General features: G+C 44.7%; 1 protein-coding gene across 1 annotated transcript; it reads left to right on the top strand.

The window, feature by feature from the left end:
• PtA15_6A847 (uncharacterized protein) lies at window positions 1–968 on the top strand (the record flags this gene model as incomplete). The annotated part of the gene is made up of 3 exons (XM_053170594.1): window positions 1–394; window positions 487–675; window positions 787–968. 3 exons carry the CDS (start codon window positions 1–3, stop codon window positions 966–968), a joined length of 765 nt encoding a protein of 254 aa, XP_053021770.1.
• Window positions 969–14,093: the final 13,125 nt, after the last annotated feature.

Below are 14,093 nucleotides of genomic sequence, written 5' to 3'. Positions count from 1 at the left end.
ATGACTACTCGATCGATCATCTCCAACATCAGAGCCACACCTCGTCTGTTTCCTGGGCCAATCTCTTCACCATCACACCAGGCTAAACTACTTCGACTGTCTCACCATCGACCAGTCTCGTCGTCATCATCATCATCATCATCATCATCATTATCCTCCACCGGCAACCATCAGGAACAAAGCAAGAATACCCGCTCTGATCGGGTCCTCGTCCTCGGCCTCCTAACATTCACTACACTCCTTGGTATAGGCATCGGCACTCGGGCGAAATGTTTTCAGGACGAGAAACCACGTCAAGAATCCAAAAATTCCTCTGATGAAAGTTCATCCAAAAATCCATCTGAAAATCCATCCCAGACCCCATCCGAAAACTCTGAACAGGAGGGTGCTTTCAGTAAGCCAGCGGCTCACCTATCCCCGTCTTACAAACAAACAGAACCCTCTTGAATCTGACGCAGCAGGATAAATATACACATGCACATGTAGATCCAGAAACGGGAGAGATCAATTGGGACTGTCCATGTTTAGGAGGTATGGCACACGGGACATGTGGAGAACAGTTCAAGGCTGCGTTCAGTTGCTTTGTGCATAGCGAGCAAGAACCGAAAGGGGTCGAGTGTATCGAAAGATTCAAAGACATGCAAGATTGTTTCCGAGAACATCCCGACGAATACGGTCAGCATATTTTCCCCTCCTACCCTCTCGCTTTTGTTTGACTTGCCACAAAACAGTGATGTGTGCGTGAAGCAGGACTGATGGATGGCTTGTGTGGTTTCATTTGATTAGGGCCTGAGCTAACGGACAGTGAGGACTCGACTCCGGACGACGAGTCTGCAAACTCGCCCGATGAGCCCCCGAACTCACCCGAGGAACCTCTGAATTCGCCCGCCGAGCCTTCGAATGCGCCCGCTGAGCCTCTGGGCTCGCCCGACGGAATCGTCCGAGAAGACCCATTGCAGCAGAAATAAGAAGGAGATATAAGTTGAAATAGGAAATACCGCGGCTCCCAGAAAGCAAGCTTTCTGGGACCGATCATATTTGAAAAAGATAAACACAATATCACCAGCAAAAAAATTATGCCTCCCTGCCCTGTGCTAAACCTGGTATGGCTACAGTCATCCAAGGAGAAAATTGTATTCTTGAGTTTCAAGATTTGCAGTTTGAGAGCTGGACCATTTATGGTATTCAGAATTGCATATGTCAATATCTAAGTATATTAAATCCACACTTTTGTGGAAATTTGGTTCATGGGTTCACCCTCCCCCTTTCCAAAAAGGCCCCAAAAGGGGGCTGCCAGTATGGCAGTGGCCAACTTGGCAATGTTTCCCACATTTCCCATCTTTTCAGGCAGAAGTATGTTTGACTTTGCTGCTGTGAAAATTATATTTAAAGTCCCCAAACATTAATGCCTCGGACTGATCCCCCAATTCATGAAACATGAATGAAAAGGGACCGGATTCTCCCTCCTCTGCCTGTTGCAAATGCAAGGGGAGAGAGGCGGGCAAATGGTTGGTTTCAAATGAATTGCTCAGCCTGCACAAGCGCAACAGGGGAGGTTTTTTTTGTGTGTTCTTTTTTTTTTTTTGACCAGCCTGTGCAAGTGCAGCAGGGGGGCAGAATAATACATTTTTCCTGGGGCAATTGCAAGTGCAAAGGCGGAGGGGTTTCTATCAGCCTGCGCAAGTGCGACAGGGGAGAGAGAAATAAGATTAACCCCCTCGGGCCCCTACAAAGGCAAGGGTGGAGAGGGTTATCGACCGACGGATTGTGTTCTACCTCCGCAAGTGCGAGAGGGGAACTGGATCCGTGGAGGATAGGACACGGCCAGGACACCTTTTTATGTTCACCCCATCAAGTCAAACCCCTCATTTTCGCGGACGACCTGAAACAGCAGCCCTGATACATCGTCCGCAACAGTCCGCACCCTTTTGGAGCAATCAAAACAAGAAACTGCTTGCGGGTTGGTGGCGCCTCCAACATTTGCACCCTTGCGACGCTGCGCCATTTAAACCCAAATTAGGAGCCCGTCTACTCGCCTAGCTCACTCTACATACTTGTCCCCCACAAGCGTTAATCCCCCGGCTTCGACGGAGGCGGCGGTGGCGGCCAGTCAAGCCACCCGGACCTCCCCGACAGTCCGCGCACCTTCCCCGCTGGCCTGGTCTCTCCGGACACACCACCATCCAGCAAGCCCTTATCAGATGAGCCCGGCGGGTCCAAGCCGTGCTACTCGCCCCGCACACGCGGCCCTTTGATTCCCGTCGCCGCTGGCGTCTCCGGCCCGCGCGCCAGCGGCGAGGCTCGCACCACCCATGCCGGCGCCTTCAGACACTTCCCCCCCATCATCAGCCTCAACGGGGTGCGCTACTTTATCTTCCAGTTCCCGAAGCTGCGGGCCAATCCCAGGGTGACACCTCCAAAGCCAGTGGTGCCAGGCCTCATGACCATTTGATGGCCCCAGCCGGTGGTGTCCAAGTTATTGGGCTCATGCAACAACCCCAACTGATATATCTTGTTTTATTGGGAGTACAACTTGGTGCTGAACTTGAGTCTTGAGCTCAGACCTACCCCAACATGAAATTATGCTGTTTGTGAAGCTTTTAAGGTCAAACAAACTTTGAATATTGTAAAAGGTCAAGTGAATTGAGTCCTGGACTCAATATATTTGCAGCCCAACAATCATGAATCATCAGACAAAAGGGAAAAAAACAATCCTGAAACTGGACAGAATTTTGACTGGAATGGAGGCTCATTTTTATAAGCTGCTGAATTTTCTGTCAATGTGAATTACAACTGGTTCCACTGAAAAAGTGAGGATAGGTTTCTGCAACACTTGATGAATGACAAAAAGACCAATGTGGCTGTAGCACATCTGAAAATTTGTATATTTTGAGCAGTACTTTACATGCAGGCAGTGAAACAAGAAGGTTATTCACAGTCAAATTTTACAAAACTTTGGAGCTAGATTTAAGACCTATATGACCAGAATTCAAGAATTTTGGTAAGATGGAAAGCAGCAGGTGATACTGATCAATCAATGCAATTAATCAACTTTTGAAAAAAATGTTCAAGAATACCTTAAAATGTGTCCTACAAATTTCAATTGTGAAACCCCCTAATTATAAAACACTCATGCTTGTATTTACCTTGATATCTGTGAGCCTGTGTCTCTAAAGTGACAACATGACAAAAGTAAGTTGGGTGGGCACTGATTGAATTTTTTGGGATAAAGAAATACAAGCAGTAGAGAGAGATGATCTTTTATTAAGATTTAATATGGGCCAAGCTCTAACTGGAAATGTAGGCTGCCAACTGTGCTGAAAGAGTGCAACAGTCTCCACTCACACCAAGGAAACGGTGGTGGGAATCAGAAGTAGGGTTTCTACTCTGCTCTGGTTTTTAAGGTCTTAACAAGAGATAACCTGATTGGTCTTTGAGGGTTGGAAGAAGGGAAGAGAAGTCAAGAGCAACAGGGTTTCCTCTGATATAAACAAGGTCAGTGAAAGAGGGTACTTACTGTCAATTAGAGATCGCTGAGTGGACCCGGGTACTCGTGGCGGGTGCGGGTACCTGCGGTCATTTTGGGCATATTTGCGGGGCATTGCCAGATGGCTGATTAAAATGAGCGTAAAGCCTGCGGGGGTGTCCGTTGCGCGGGTGGCAACCTTGGCCCTTGTGCCTTTGGCCGCTGGGCTTGGGCCTTGGGCCGGCGGTGGGCTGTGGAGTTGACGCCCTGGGGTTGCGGCGGCGTAGCCGCCTTGTACTCTAGTTTACATAAAATCATAAAACCAATTTTGGCTGGGAGATGTCAGCGTGCATAAAACTTAAAGTGACATCTCCCAGCCAAAATTGCAGTTTATGATTTTATGTAAAAAAATCTTATGCAATTTTGAATACCATAATTATCCCAGTTTGCATAGCTGCTTGTTGCTAAAATGTTTTACCAGCAACCAAGGTACATACCTAACTTGACTAATTCCCTAATCAGAGGGGGGACACCATCCCGCAGACACCCTTCAATGGAGAAACTATGCTTAGTCAAGCCGGCGGGAGTAGAGAATTGTTGTGGACTTAAACCAAACTCACATGTGAGTGTATGAACCTTTTTTGCTCTAGTTTTCATTTCTGGGATGTACATGCCCCTAAAAAATAGAGAAAGAGATCAAAAGGTTCCCTTGATGATGGTTGCAGCGGGATGGTTGATAGAGGGACTTTCCTAAGTCAGGGTCTATATACACCACAGAATATTCCAGGGTCATTTTACCATTTTAAGACAAAAATTTAAATGATGAGCAACATTGTTTTTGTCACATATGCACAAGAAGACCCTCTGTGAATTGGGCCATTGAAATCCTCCCTATTTTTGGGGTCTGGAAGCAATCTATAAGATTTATGATTGAAGATTTTATTGCCTAAACAAAATCCAACACACCTAAGAAGAACAAAGTTAGAAAGAGGATAAATTGTGATGAGAAGAACAAGTAAGAGAAAGAAAAGATAACCAACATTGAGACTAGCAAGTACGTGTGGAAGGATGGTCAGATGAAGAAAACAAGGAAGGAAGACTGAGAAAGAAGGAGGCTGAACAAGGCAAAGGTTAGTTGGTGAAGCTGAGCAAGTGAAGTTGAAGTTTTTGGGTAAGATATTACCAGACAAGAAAGGGCTGAGAACAACTGGGTTGATTTAAGAGAAGAGAGAAAGAAGAGATAAAAGGGAAAAGTGGGAAGTTGAGTTGTTGAAGTGATGATTGAGTGAGCTGAGTTGAGGATTGTGGAGGTAATTGATGATTGGTGATTTTCTTGAGGATTGATGAGTTTGAGAGGGGTGAAGGTGGAAGAGCAAGTGGGAAGAGACAAGAAAGAGTTGAGAAGTGGAATGTCACAAGTGTGACAAGACTGTGAATTTTACACAATCATCACATGGGTGACCTTCTCAAGAGAAAGCAGGGCACTGTTCTAGTGCTCCAGTTGGCTCACAGCTGTCAACTGAAATCATGTAAACAACTGATCAAATTTTTTTATTTTACAGATTTCAGTCTGCTGCTGTGGTTAGCCCAAGTTCTGGGTCTCACCAACCCAACCATTATAAAATAGGTGCAACATTTCAACTTGATGTGATTCCATGAATTTCACTGGTATGTGGCAAGATTTCCTAATTTTCCAAAGCCACATTCTTGAAAAAAGTGGAAGAAATTTTCCATTATCTTCTAAGTTCTTTCATGTAATTTTATCCTATTGTTATTTTGGGATTTTTTGGCTCATGGGAACAAGAATCCCTGAGCTTGACAAAGCCTCCCTGTGAGACCCCAAAGGGGCAGACCTGCAGGGTCTCTGTCTCACAGAGAGACTTATCTGCAAAAACCTGCATCTGGCCTGAGAGCTCCAGGAAGATCAGCATATATAAGGTTTTTTTTACTCTTTTCACTTTCTAAACATCAACCATTAGCCTTTTGAGGTTTCCCCTCTGGAAAAATTTCTCAGGAGTGTCACTTTGGTGGGCAGTTATCCAGATGAAAATTTGCCTGCAACTGGCTGTAAAAACCTCTACAGATGTGCAATGATGTTTTTATCATATATTTGTGATGCTTTATAGTCCTTCTAACATACATTTGTGCTGTTTACATATTTGACCATTGGCTGCTTTTTAATCATCAAATCAAGGTCAAAAATTTAGTTATCTAGTGTATCATTTGTAACTATTTGCTTGGATAACTAATTTTCTGTTTCTTTCTGAGGATAATATTTTACTAAAGTGAAGTTTATGTCTTCAAAGTGAAAAAAATATCTTAACTATGCCCACACAAAGATTTTTTTCATTGAAATTGCTTTTCATTGAAGACATGAGGCCCTAAAATGAAGTTTATAGATCAAATTGATGGATAACTTGATAACATATCTGCCCGCTGCTTCTTGTAGCTACAAATATAAGGCCTGATCCTACGTTTTGAAGTTTCCAAATGTAGATAAAAGTGAACCATATAGAGAGATATGTTTTGATAAATCCATATGGCTTCTTGTAAAACACTGTATGTATATTAGACATTCTGGATGCATAATTCTAACAACTGCTCTAGTCATGCGTACAGGAGGGCATTTTTCAGTATTTCAGAAGATCATATTTGAAAGGTGGCAGGATACCAGTTTTGTTGCTTATATAAGCAGAACTTTGTCTCAAACAGATATCTTTTTCTAGCTCCAGGCCATGAACCAAGAGCTATCTGGCTGTGACTGCAGCCATTTTGAAGAGGAGAAGTGCACCTTTCAATGGTTGCGGGGGTGTGAGAAATTCCCTATGGTAAGTGGGGTCTTTGGGGGCACAATGTTGGCCACCCGCAAAAAGTCTCAAGCTGTATGTGGGGGTCTCACACCAAATATCAGGTATTTCATGAAAGTTCCCCCCTGAAAGGAGGTTGCACTTTGTGTGAGGTGCTTTGCGCCGTGCCATCTGGCAGGCGAGAGACTTGTGCTAAGTTCAAGGAATCCCAGGTCCCCAATGACTATATTTATTTGGGGTCTTCACAATTATTTAGCATAAAATCAAGCTTCAAAAAATTCACAGAGGCTAATAAAGAGCTTGCCTTTTGGTTGTTCAAAAAAGGAAAACTTGGAAAACATTTTTCTTCACAACTGCAGTGTGTGAAGTATTTAGGATAACCTGCAATGTGCAGTGCACAAATTAAGTCTGTACTTTTGATTTTCTGATATTCATTTTTTTGAAGTCATTTTGTAAACCTATTGTAAAATCCTCATAACTTCAAGTTTGTTGGTTGTGATCCTGGAATGAGCTTTTGGGGGTACAGATATATATTTCAAGGCTGCACATGGAAAATTGAAACAAACCACATAACTATGTATTAAGGGTGTTCAAAGTTGAAATCATAAAATTTTCAATGCATAAAATCATAAAACTTTCAAGTGATGATTTCATATGTACCATTCTAGAAATGTTGCTCTAATTTGAGTGCTTGGGTGCAACATATTTTTCAGCTTAGAATTTTATGATTTTATGGTGTTATGATTTTATGCAAGTCAACTTTGAACAACCTAATTGTCTTTTTGGAAAAGCTTGGACCTTTTTTGCCTCAACTTGGTATTTGTTTAAGACATACCGTCTTTTTTTTGCTGGGTTTTATCCTTACATCTGTCAGACAAGGCCAAAGCCAAAAAGCACCCCCGGGGCCACCATTCTCCAGTACATTATCTTGGAGTACAGCTAGTGAGAATCTGAGTTCATATTTGGAACCAGGACAGCTTGTAGACCTTGGAGCCCACCCCTAATGATTATCACCCACCACCGTCTGCCCCAACAGAGGGGCCAACCAACAACCCGGCCGCTTTCTGACCTGAGAGGGAGCATGGCAGCTGTGGGATATCCAAGGAAGAAAATTATTTTAAATAGCTAGAGGACTAGTGATATATCCATACAAAATGCAGACAGAGGTCCAAGCTTTTTGGAAAAGACAATATGTCATTTTTCTTTGTTTGAAAAGGGAAAACAGATTGAAATTGGATATATCAGTATGTCACAGCAAGGGTGAAGCGCTGCCGCTGCAAAAAGCGCAGCGCAGCAGGTTCTGGCTGCGCTGCGCTGCGCTGAGAGTAGCGGCCCCGCGCGCTGCGCTATCACTTTTTGGGTTGGGGAGAAGGTGGGTGTAAGGGTTCTGTGAACCCTCAATGGAAGGATCAGTGGGACAGAGGGCCAAAGGCCAGGAGTCTATATAAAAGAATGATATTTCACTAATAAGTCATGAGAAGTAGTTGAAAGGGAAACCTCAAGGTGAAGACCAGCTTTGGGAAGAAGAGAAAGTGAGAGAAGTCAAGTACAACAACTTAAATAGAGATCCAACTATGTAAATGAATATGCATATGTGAATCTAACTTAGCTCTGTCTCAGTAAGGGTGAAACCCTTACAGTGGGGGCCCGCTACTTTTAGCGGTAGCGCAGCGGTAACATTGCTGCACTATTGCTTTTTGGACTGGCCGCATAGCGGTCCCCTGCTGCGCGCTAAAAAAATAGCAGTGCAGCGGTTATGGAGGCCGCTGCGGTGCGCTAAAAGTGGCGGCCTTGCCCGCTGCGCTACCCCTTTTTGTCCCAGGTATACGCATACTCAGCCCCAGCCAAACACATACTCTTTTCTATCCTACTTATCTCCACTGGATATGCAGGGGACCAACCCCATTTCTTATGTATTTGACATGTCCCCGCATCATTTATGCACCCCTTGCAGCTGCATGCAGTCTTCTGACACCATTTCTGCACTCTTTCATTATTCTGACACCACTCATGCACCCCTTGCATGAAAGACCCCTGTATCTGACATTTCCCCACCACGTTTATGCACTCCTTGCATAGTATGACATCATCTTTCATTTTCTCACCCCACTTTTTGCCTGTATTTAGTATCTTCTGACACCACTTGTACACAGGCCACCAGCTAAAATCCCTCATCCAGGGTCCCCCTTGTAGCTAAAATCCCTCACATTTGTCTATATAAGGAGCTCTCTCCCCCCCAATTGTTTTTCCCTCAGTTCAGTACCCACCAGTTATACAGATATCACCCATTAGCCTTTAACATCACCCTTACATTTTATAACATACCATATCATCCCTCTTATCTGCAATAACCACTGTTAGTCTGAGCTCACTCTCATATTTTCATACTCTCATATCTCCTGGTTGCATATCACACACCTGTCACAAGTTACCAATTCCTGGTTCAACTCCTGACCAAGACATCTACCCTTCTCAGTCCGGACACTCTTCTCAACTTTTTATATCACCCTCTTGAGGACCTGTGTTCAACCCCCACCGGAATATAGATGGCCTCTCGCACCCAGGTACCCACCGCGGGTGCGGGTACCCGCCTGAGATTTCCGAAATCCTCAACACCCACACCCGCACCCGGCACCCGCCGGCGTGTGCTCGGCGGGTATACCAGATACCTGCTGGTGGGTGCCGGGTGCAGGGGCGGGTACCCGCTCTGATATACTCACTGCCGGTGAGAAATCCCTCCCGGTCAGCAATGCATACACTTGCTGACCGGGGGGGATTCCCACAGTCAGCAAGCTCATCAATGACTGGGAGGGAGGGGTGCAATGATCAAAAGAATAAGTCAAGTAACGTATAAATAACTGCAAAGACACGTAGAAAAGCCGCAATGAACCGTAAAATCTGCCATAAATTACACAAAAGACAACTCCGCCGCAAGTAGTAATATCTCTGCCGTAAAGAATCCGTACCAGAGTAACCAGAATGAAGTAAAAGAAGTCTGTTAAAGAAAACAACATCCAATCAAAGATTGATGGGGGGGGGGGGGGGAGACTCCCCCCCCCCCCTCCGTACAAAAGGGAAAAAAAATGTGAGAAAGAAAACCATCCTCCTCCGCCCGCCTCTCACGCACACCATTTGCCAAGCCCTGCTCCCACAACCACGCACGTCATCCGCCCATTCCGCTCTCACGCGGATCTTCTGTCAACATTGCCACACGTCATTGCCCCCAGTTGGACTCCTCTCGCCTTAGCTTCCTCGCCCCTGTCTAGCCTTCAATGCCAGGATCCCACTCGCCGCCTCCACCCCAGCTACGCCCGCTGACGTAGCTTGCTTTGGCTGCCACGGCTTCCCCCGGTCACAGCCTATACTATGCAGTCCGCGCCGGCCTGCTTAAGTTGAGTCCAGCTCCGCCGTTGACATAGCCGCTGCCGCGCCGTTGACATAGCCCCGCGCACCGCCTCATGAACATTTTCTGCACTGTGCCACTCCGCGCCAGCCTTGCGGAATCCGCAGCCCGCAACCTCTGCAAACCCGTGCGGACAATTTTGGTCCCCGACCCGGTTTTAGCATCACACCGGGGATTCCTCCCGGAGTCCCGGGGGTGTAGTACCTCCTTGACTGGAGGGATCCCTCCGGTCGAAGAGGTGCACAAGCTTTTTGACCGGAGGGACTCCTCCGGTCGAGGAGGTGTACACACCTCTGGGCGGAGGGATCGCTCTGCTTGAGGTGGTATGTACACCTCCCACCTCTTCAAATGGAGAGATACCTCCAATCCATCTGCCCCACCAAGATGGGCAGGTACCCAGATGGTTACCCATTTTTTTCCTGCCCAAAAATTGAACACCTGCACCCGCCGGCGGGTGCTGAGCGGGTGTTCCGGGTATGCTGGCGGGTACTGGCTACCCGCAAACGGATACCCAAGTGCCATTTCTACACCGGAAACATCAAGTCAACTTTCACCCTTTCCATCATCATAAACCCTCTCAACTCTCACATACCTGTCATCAAACAACTTCATCTGGAACTAGACCAGACCTATCACTTGATTAAAGCTTGCCAAGCTTAGCTTGGTGGGTCTTGTTATCTGATAGCAGAAGGGAAGAGTTTTGCACCTCCATCATACCTTTCACCATTCAGCAAAAGGGTTTCACAACCACTTTTGAGTCTTACACCGCAGGCCAAAAAATCCAAATAATTTAGTGAATCATGATAAATATTTATTTCAACTTTAGAACTTTTTGGCCACTTTGTGCAAGAATAAAGCTTTCAAAAATTAGGAAAGTTCACCACTCACTGGTGCATTTTGGCATATTTTGAGAAACAGTTACTGATTTTTGCAAGCCTTGTCCTTGTACAAGGTGGCCAAAAGTTCTAAAACTTTCAAATAGATATCTAACACAAGTCAATAATTTTTTTGGATTTTTTGGCCTGTGGGAATATGGATTCCAGGTCCCCAAATGATTGTACTTCTGTTTTTATTGGTGGGATTTTTAAGTGTTCAAGGAAGCTTTGAAAAACTTCAAATAAATTCTTGCAAACTTTGCGCACACAGTGCACAAAGAGCTTTTTGCAGTTCACAAAGTAAGTCCAAAAACATAAGCTGGGTTTTGAAATCAATTTTGCAGAATTTTCACTACAAACATTTATTATTTTGCCCAAAAAAGAAATCAAAGTCAACATGAAAAAAATGAAACCAGAATTTCACTCAGGGGAACAAACTGAGCATGCTGAGCCAAAAAAATAAAATGTTGCAAACTGAGCAAAAATCATTGGACAATGTTTTGGGATGGTTTTTTTTTTTCATGGGCCTGGAGCGGGCCTGAGACAGGCCTACCCCAAAAGCACATTGGGTCAGTATTAAAGGAGTTTTTCCTTGCCCTGGGAGCTTCTGGGGCTTTTGATGGGCCCAAAATCTCAACATGGGCTTTTGGTGGTCTAGAAGTATCAACCTGGGCCACTGAATAGTCCATGGGCCTTTGAATTCCCAGAAAGCCCACCATGAGCCCCTACATAGCTAATGGGCTCTTGGTAGCCCATGAAGATCTCCATGGGCCAACAGATACCCTCATGGGCTTTTGGTGGCCCATGAAGATCTCCATGGGCCAACAGATATCCTCATGGGCTTTTGGTGGCCCATGAAGATCTCCATGGGCCAACAGATATCCTCATGGGCTTTTGGGGGCCCATGAAGATCTCCATGGGCCAACAGATATCCTCATGGGCTTTTGGTGGTCCAAAACACTCCCCATGGGCTTTTTGTGGCCCAGAAAGGAGGCAGGATCCCATGATGGAAGTATCTGTTGGCCCATAGGGATCTTCATGGGCCACCAAGAGCCCATTAGCTATGTGGGGGCTCATGGTGGGCTTTTTGGGAATTCAAAGGCCCATGGGCTATTCAGTGGCCCGGGTTGATACTTCTAGACCACCAAAAGCCCATGTTGAGATTTTGGGCCCATCAAAAGACCCAGCAGCTCCCAGGGCAAGGCAAAACACCTTTAATACTGACCCAATGTGCTTTTGAGGCAGGCCCGTCTCAGGCCCACTCAAGGCTCGCTCAAGCCCGCTCCAGGCCCGTGAAAAAAACCCATCCCAAAACATTTTCCAATGATTTTTGCTCAGTTTGTGACATTTTATTTTTTTGGCTCAGCATGCTCAGTTTGTTCCCCTGAGTGAAATTCTGGTTTCATTTTTTTCATGTTGACTTTTATTTATTTTTTGGGCAAAATAATAAATGTAATGTTTGTAGTGTTAATAAGTATCATTCTTCCAAAAAAAAAAAAAAAAAAAAAAACTGTTGAAATTTTTTAAGGCTATCTAGTAGGGTCTCTCAAGGTTCTGTCAAGTTCTCTTCTGTGAAAATTAAGATGGGATCTGGGGGTTCTGGATCCTAAGATGGTAGATTGCAGGATGAGGAAGCTGTCTGGATCTCCAAACTATGAGTGCGGGGGCTGTGACATGTATGTGACAGACCAGACAGATTGAGAAATCCCAGCTACAACCATGGGTTCCAAGATCCCACCAAAATGGGGGAAGCCTTGAAAAAAATGGCCCTTCTGGGGCCTTCCAAATCCATGGTTTTTGGCCCAAGGCACAATTTTGTTGCTCCAGCGTCAATACAGGCACCTAATCAATGAGACACAACCTTGTACAGTTTCATTGACCAATATACTACCTTTCTGGTTGGAATGAATTGCTTCTGGGTCAATTAAAATTGCTTCCAATCACACACCTTTACAATTGCAAGCCACAACCAAGCTAACCCAGCACAGAATCAAAATGACTGTTTCTCATAGGCTAGTACTAGCACTTCCTACTTTTGAATTTTTGAAACAGAAACAAGGATGAGAGATGAGCTGAAAATCAGGCTCAAAGAATGGGGAAAGCAAGGATTGATAATCTCGCCAGATTGGCTCAAGATGATGTGCAGAATGAATGAGGAGTACCAATTATTTGATTGACTTGTATCTAGCTGATTTAAATAGACTGTGTACAAGTTAGAATGTACATTCAAAGTGAAACAAGGAACCAAATGTGTGTTAGAAGAAAAGTTTCACTAAATATTTTGTCAGGCCATACTACTCAGGTTTCAATCATTACAAGATTGTGGTCAGACATACATGATATAGATGAAAAATAGGCTATGAATTTGGCATCATAATGAGGATAAAAGTTGGAATGAAGTGGATTTTTTGGGGTGAGTAAGAGAGAAGAGATCAAGTTTCAGCATCTACCAATGGTAAAAAAATACCACAAATACATGGGGATTCAGGGTTTGACCACAAAAAGTGGACAACCAGGGTTTGGTTCATGGGCTGGACCACAAACCTTCCTGCCTTAGGTGCTCCCAGTATGTTTTGGGTATAGGCATGTATGCACCATGAAAAAAAATGAAGGGACTAGGTGGCAGTTGGCAGGTGACATGAAGCTAACTACAGCCTTTACTCCAAGCATACAATTAGGGAAAAGTGTTAGAAACCCCTTTTGATGTCAAAGAGGCCAGTGTTATTCAAGGAAAGTAATGTTGGAATTACCACTGGACTTTCAACACATGTTACTACTGAATGTCACCTGACACCTATTCACAGCATGTTTTTCATGTTGATAGTACAGGAAGTGTGGCTAAACTCTTTTGTGGTATAGTTTTTTTCTTGTGGAAGGGAATATAGTTTTGAGGGGGAAAAGAGGGTGTAAAAATTGACCTTGACCTCACAGTTACACAAGCATAACTTATCCTACATCTTACTAATCAGAGAATGAGACAAGGCAATATCCCCTGTTTCCAGGCTTTGCTGCTGTTCTGCATTGACCAGCTTGCATTTGGGCTTAAATTCAGTGAGGTGATGTTGTCAAGTATTAATAAAGCTGTCTTGTAGGAATGGGCTGTGCAGTTTAGCAAATTATAGGCTGGGTTGGGATGAGGCCAACACCCCACCCAAACACCCGGGTGCCAGCCTTAAGCACATAAATGAGGTGCCTTGGTGAACTTGTCAATGCTTATTCCTTCTGTAGAATTGTTCTCTACAAAATTTCAAGAGTTCCTAATTAGATTTATCCAGTTATGCTAGCCCACCAACACCTTCTTGTCAGCCTGTGGTTCATCACAATTCCATCTGGATATAGACCTATGGAGACTCCATTTGAATTTGCAGGGATTGAAAAAAATGGAGCAGGAAGAGGGTGTAATCCACTTCAAGGTACGTGTAGAAATATCTCACACTTGATCAAAGACTGTGTTGGAAATTTCACACTTGATCAAAGACTGTGTTGGAACAGGTTCTCAAAAGGGTGAAGCTTTGGCAAGTACAGAACCATTAACGGACTCC

The sequence above is a fragment of the Puccinia triticina genome, chromosome 6A, assembly GCF_026914185.1.
Source record: "Puccinia triticina chromosome 6A, complete sequence".
NCBI lineage: Eukaryota > Fungi > Basidiomycota > Pucciniomycetes > Pucciniales > Pucciniaceae > Puccinia > Puccinia triticina.
The sequence above is the reverse complement of the archived record's forward strand: the minus strand, read 5'-3'. Positions and strand labels throughout refer to the sequence as shown.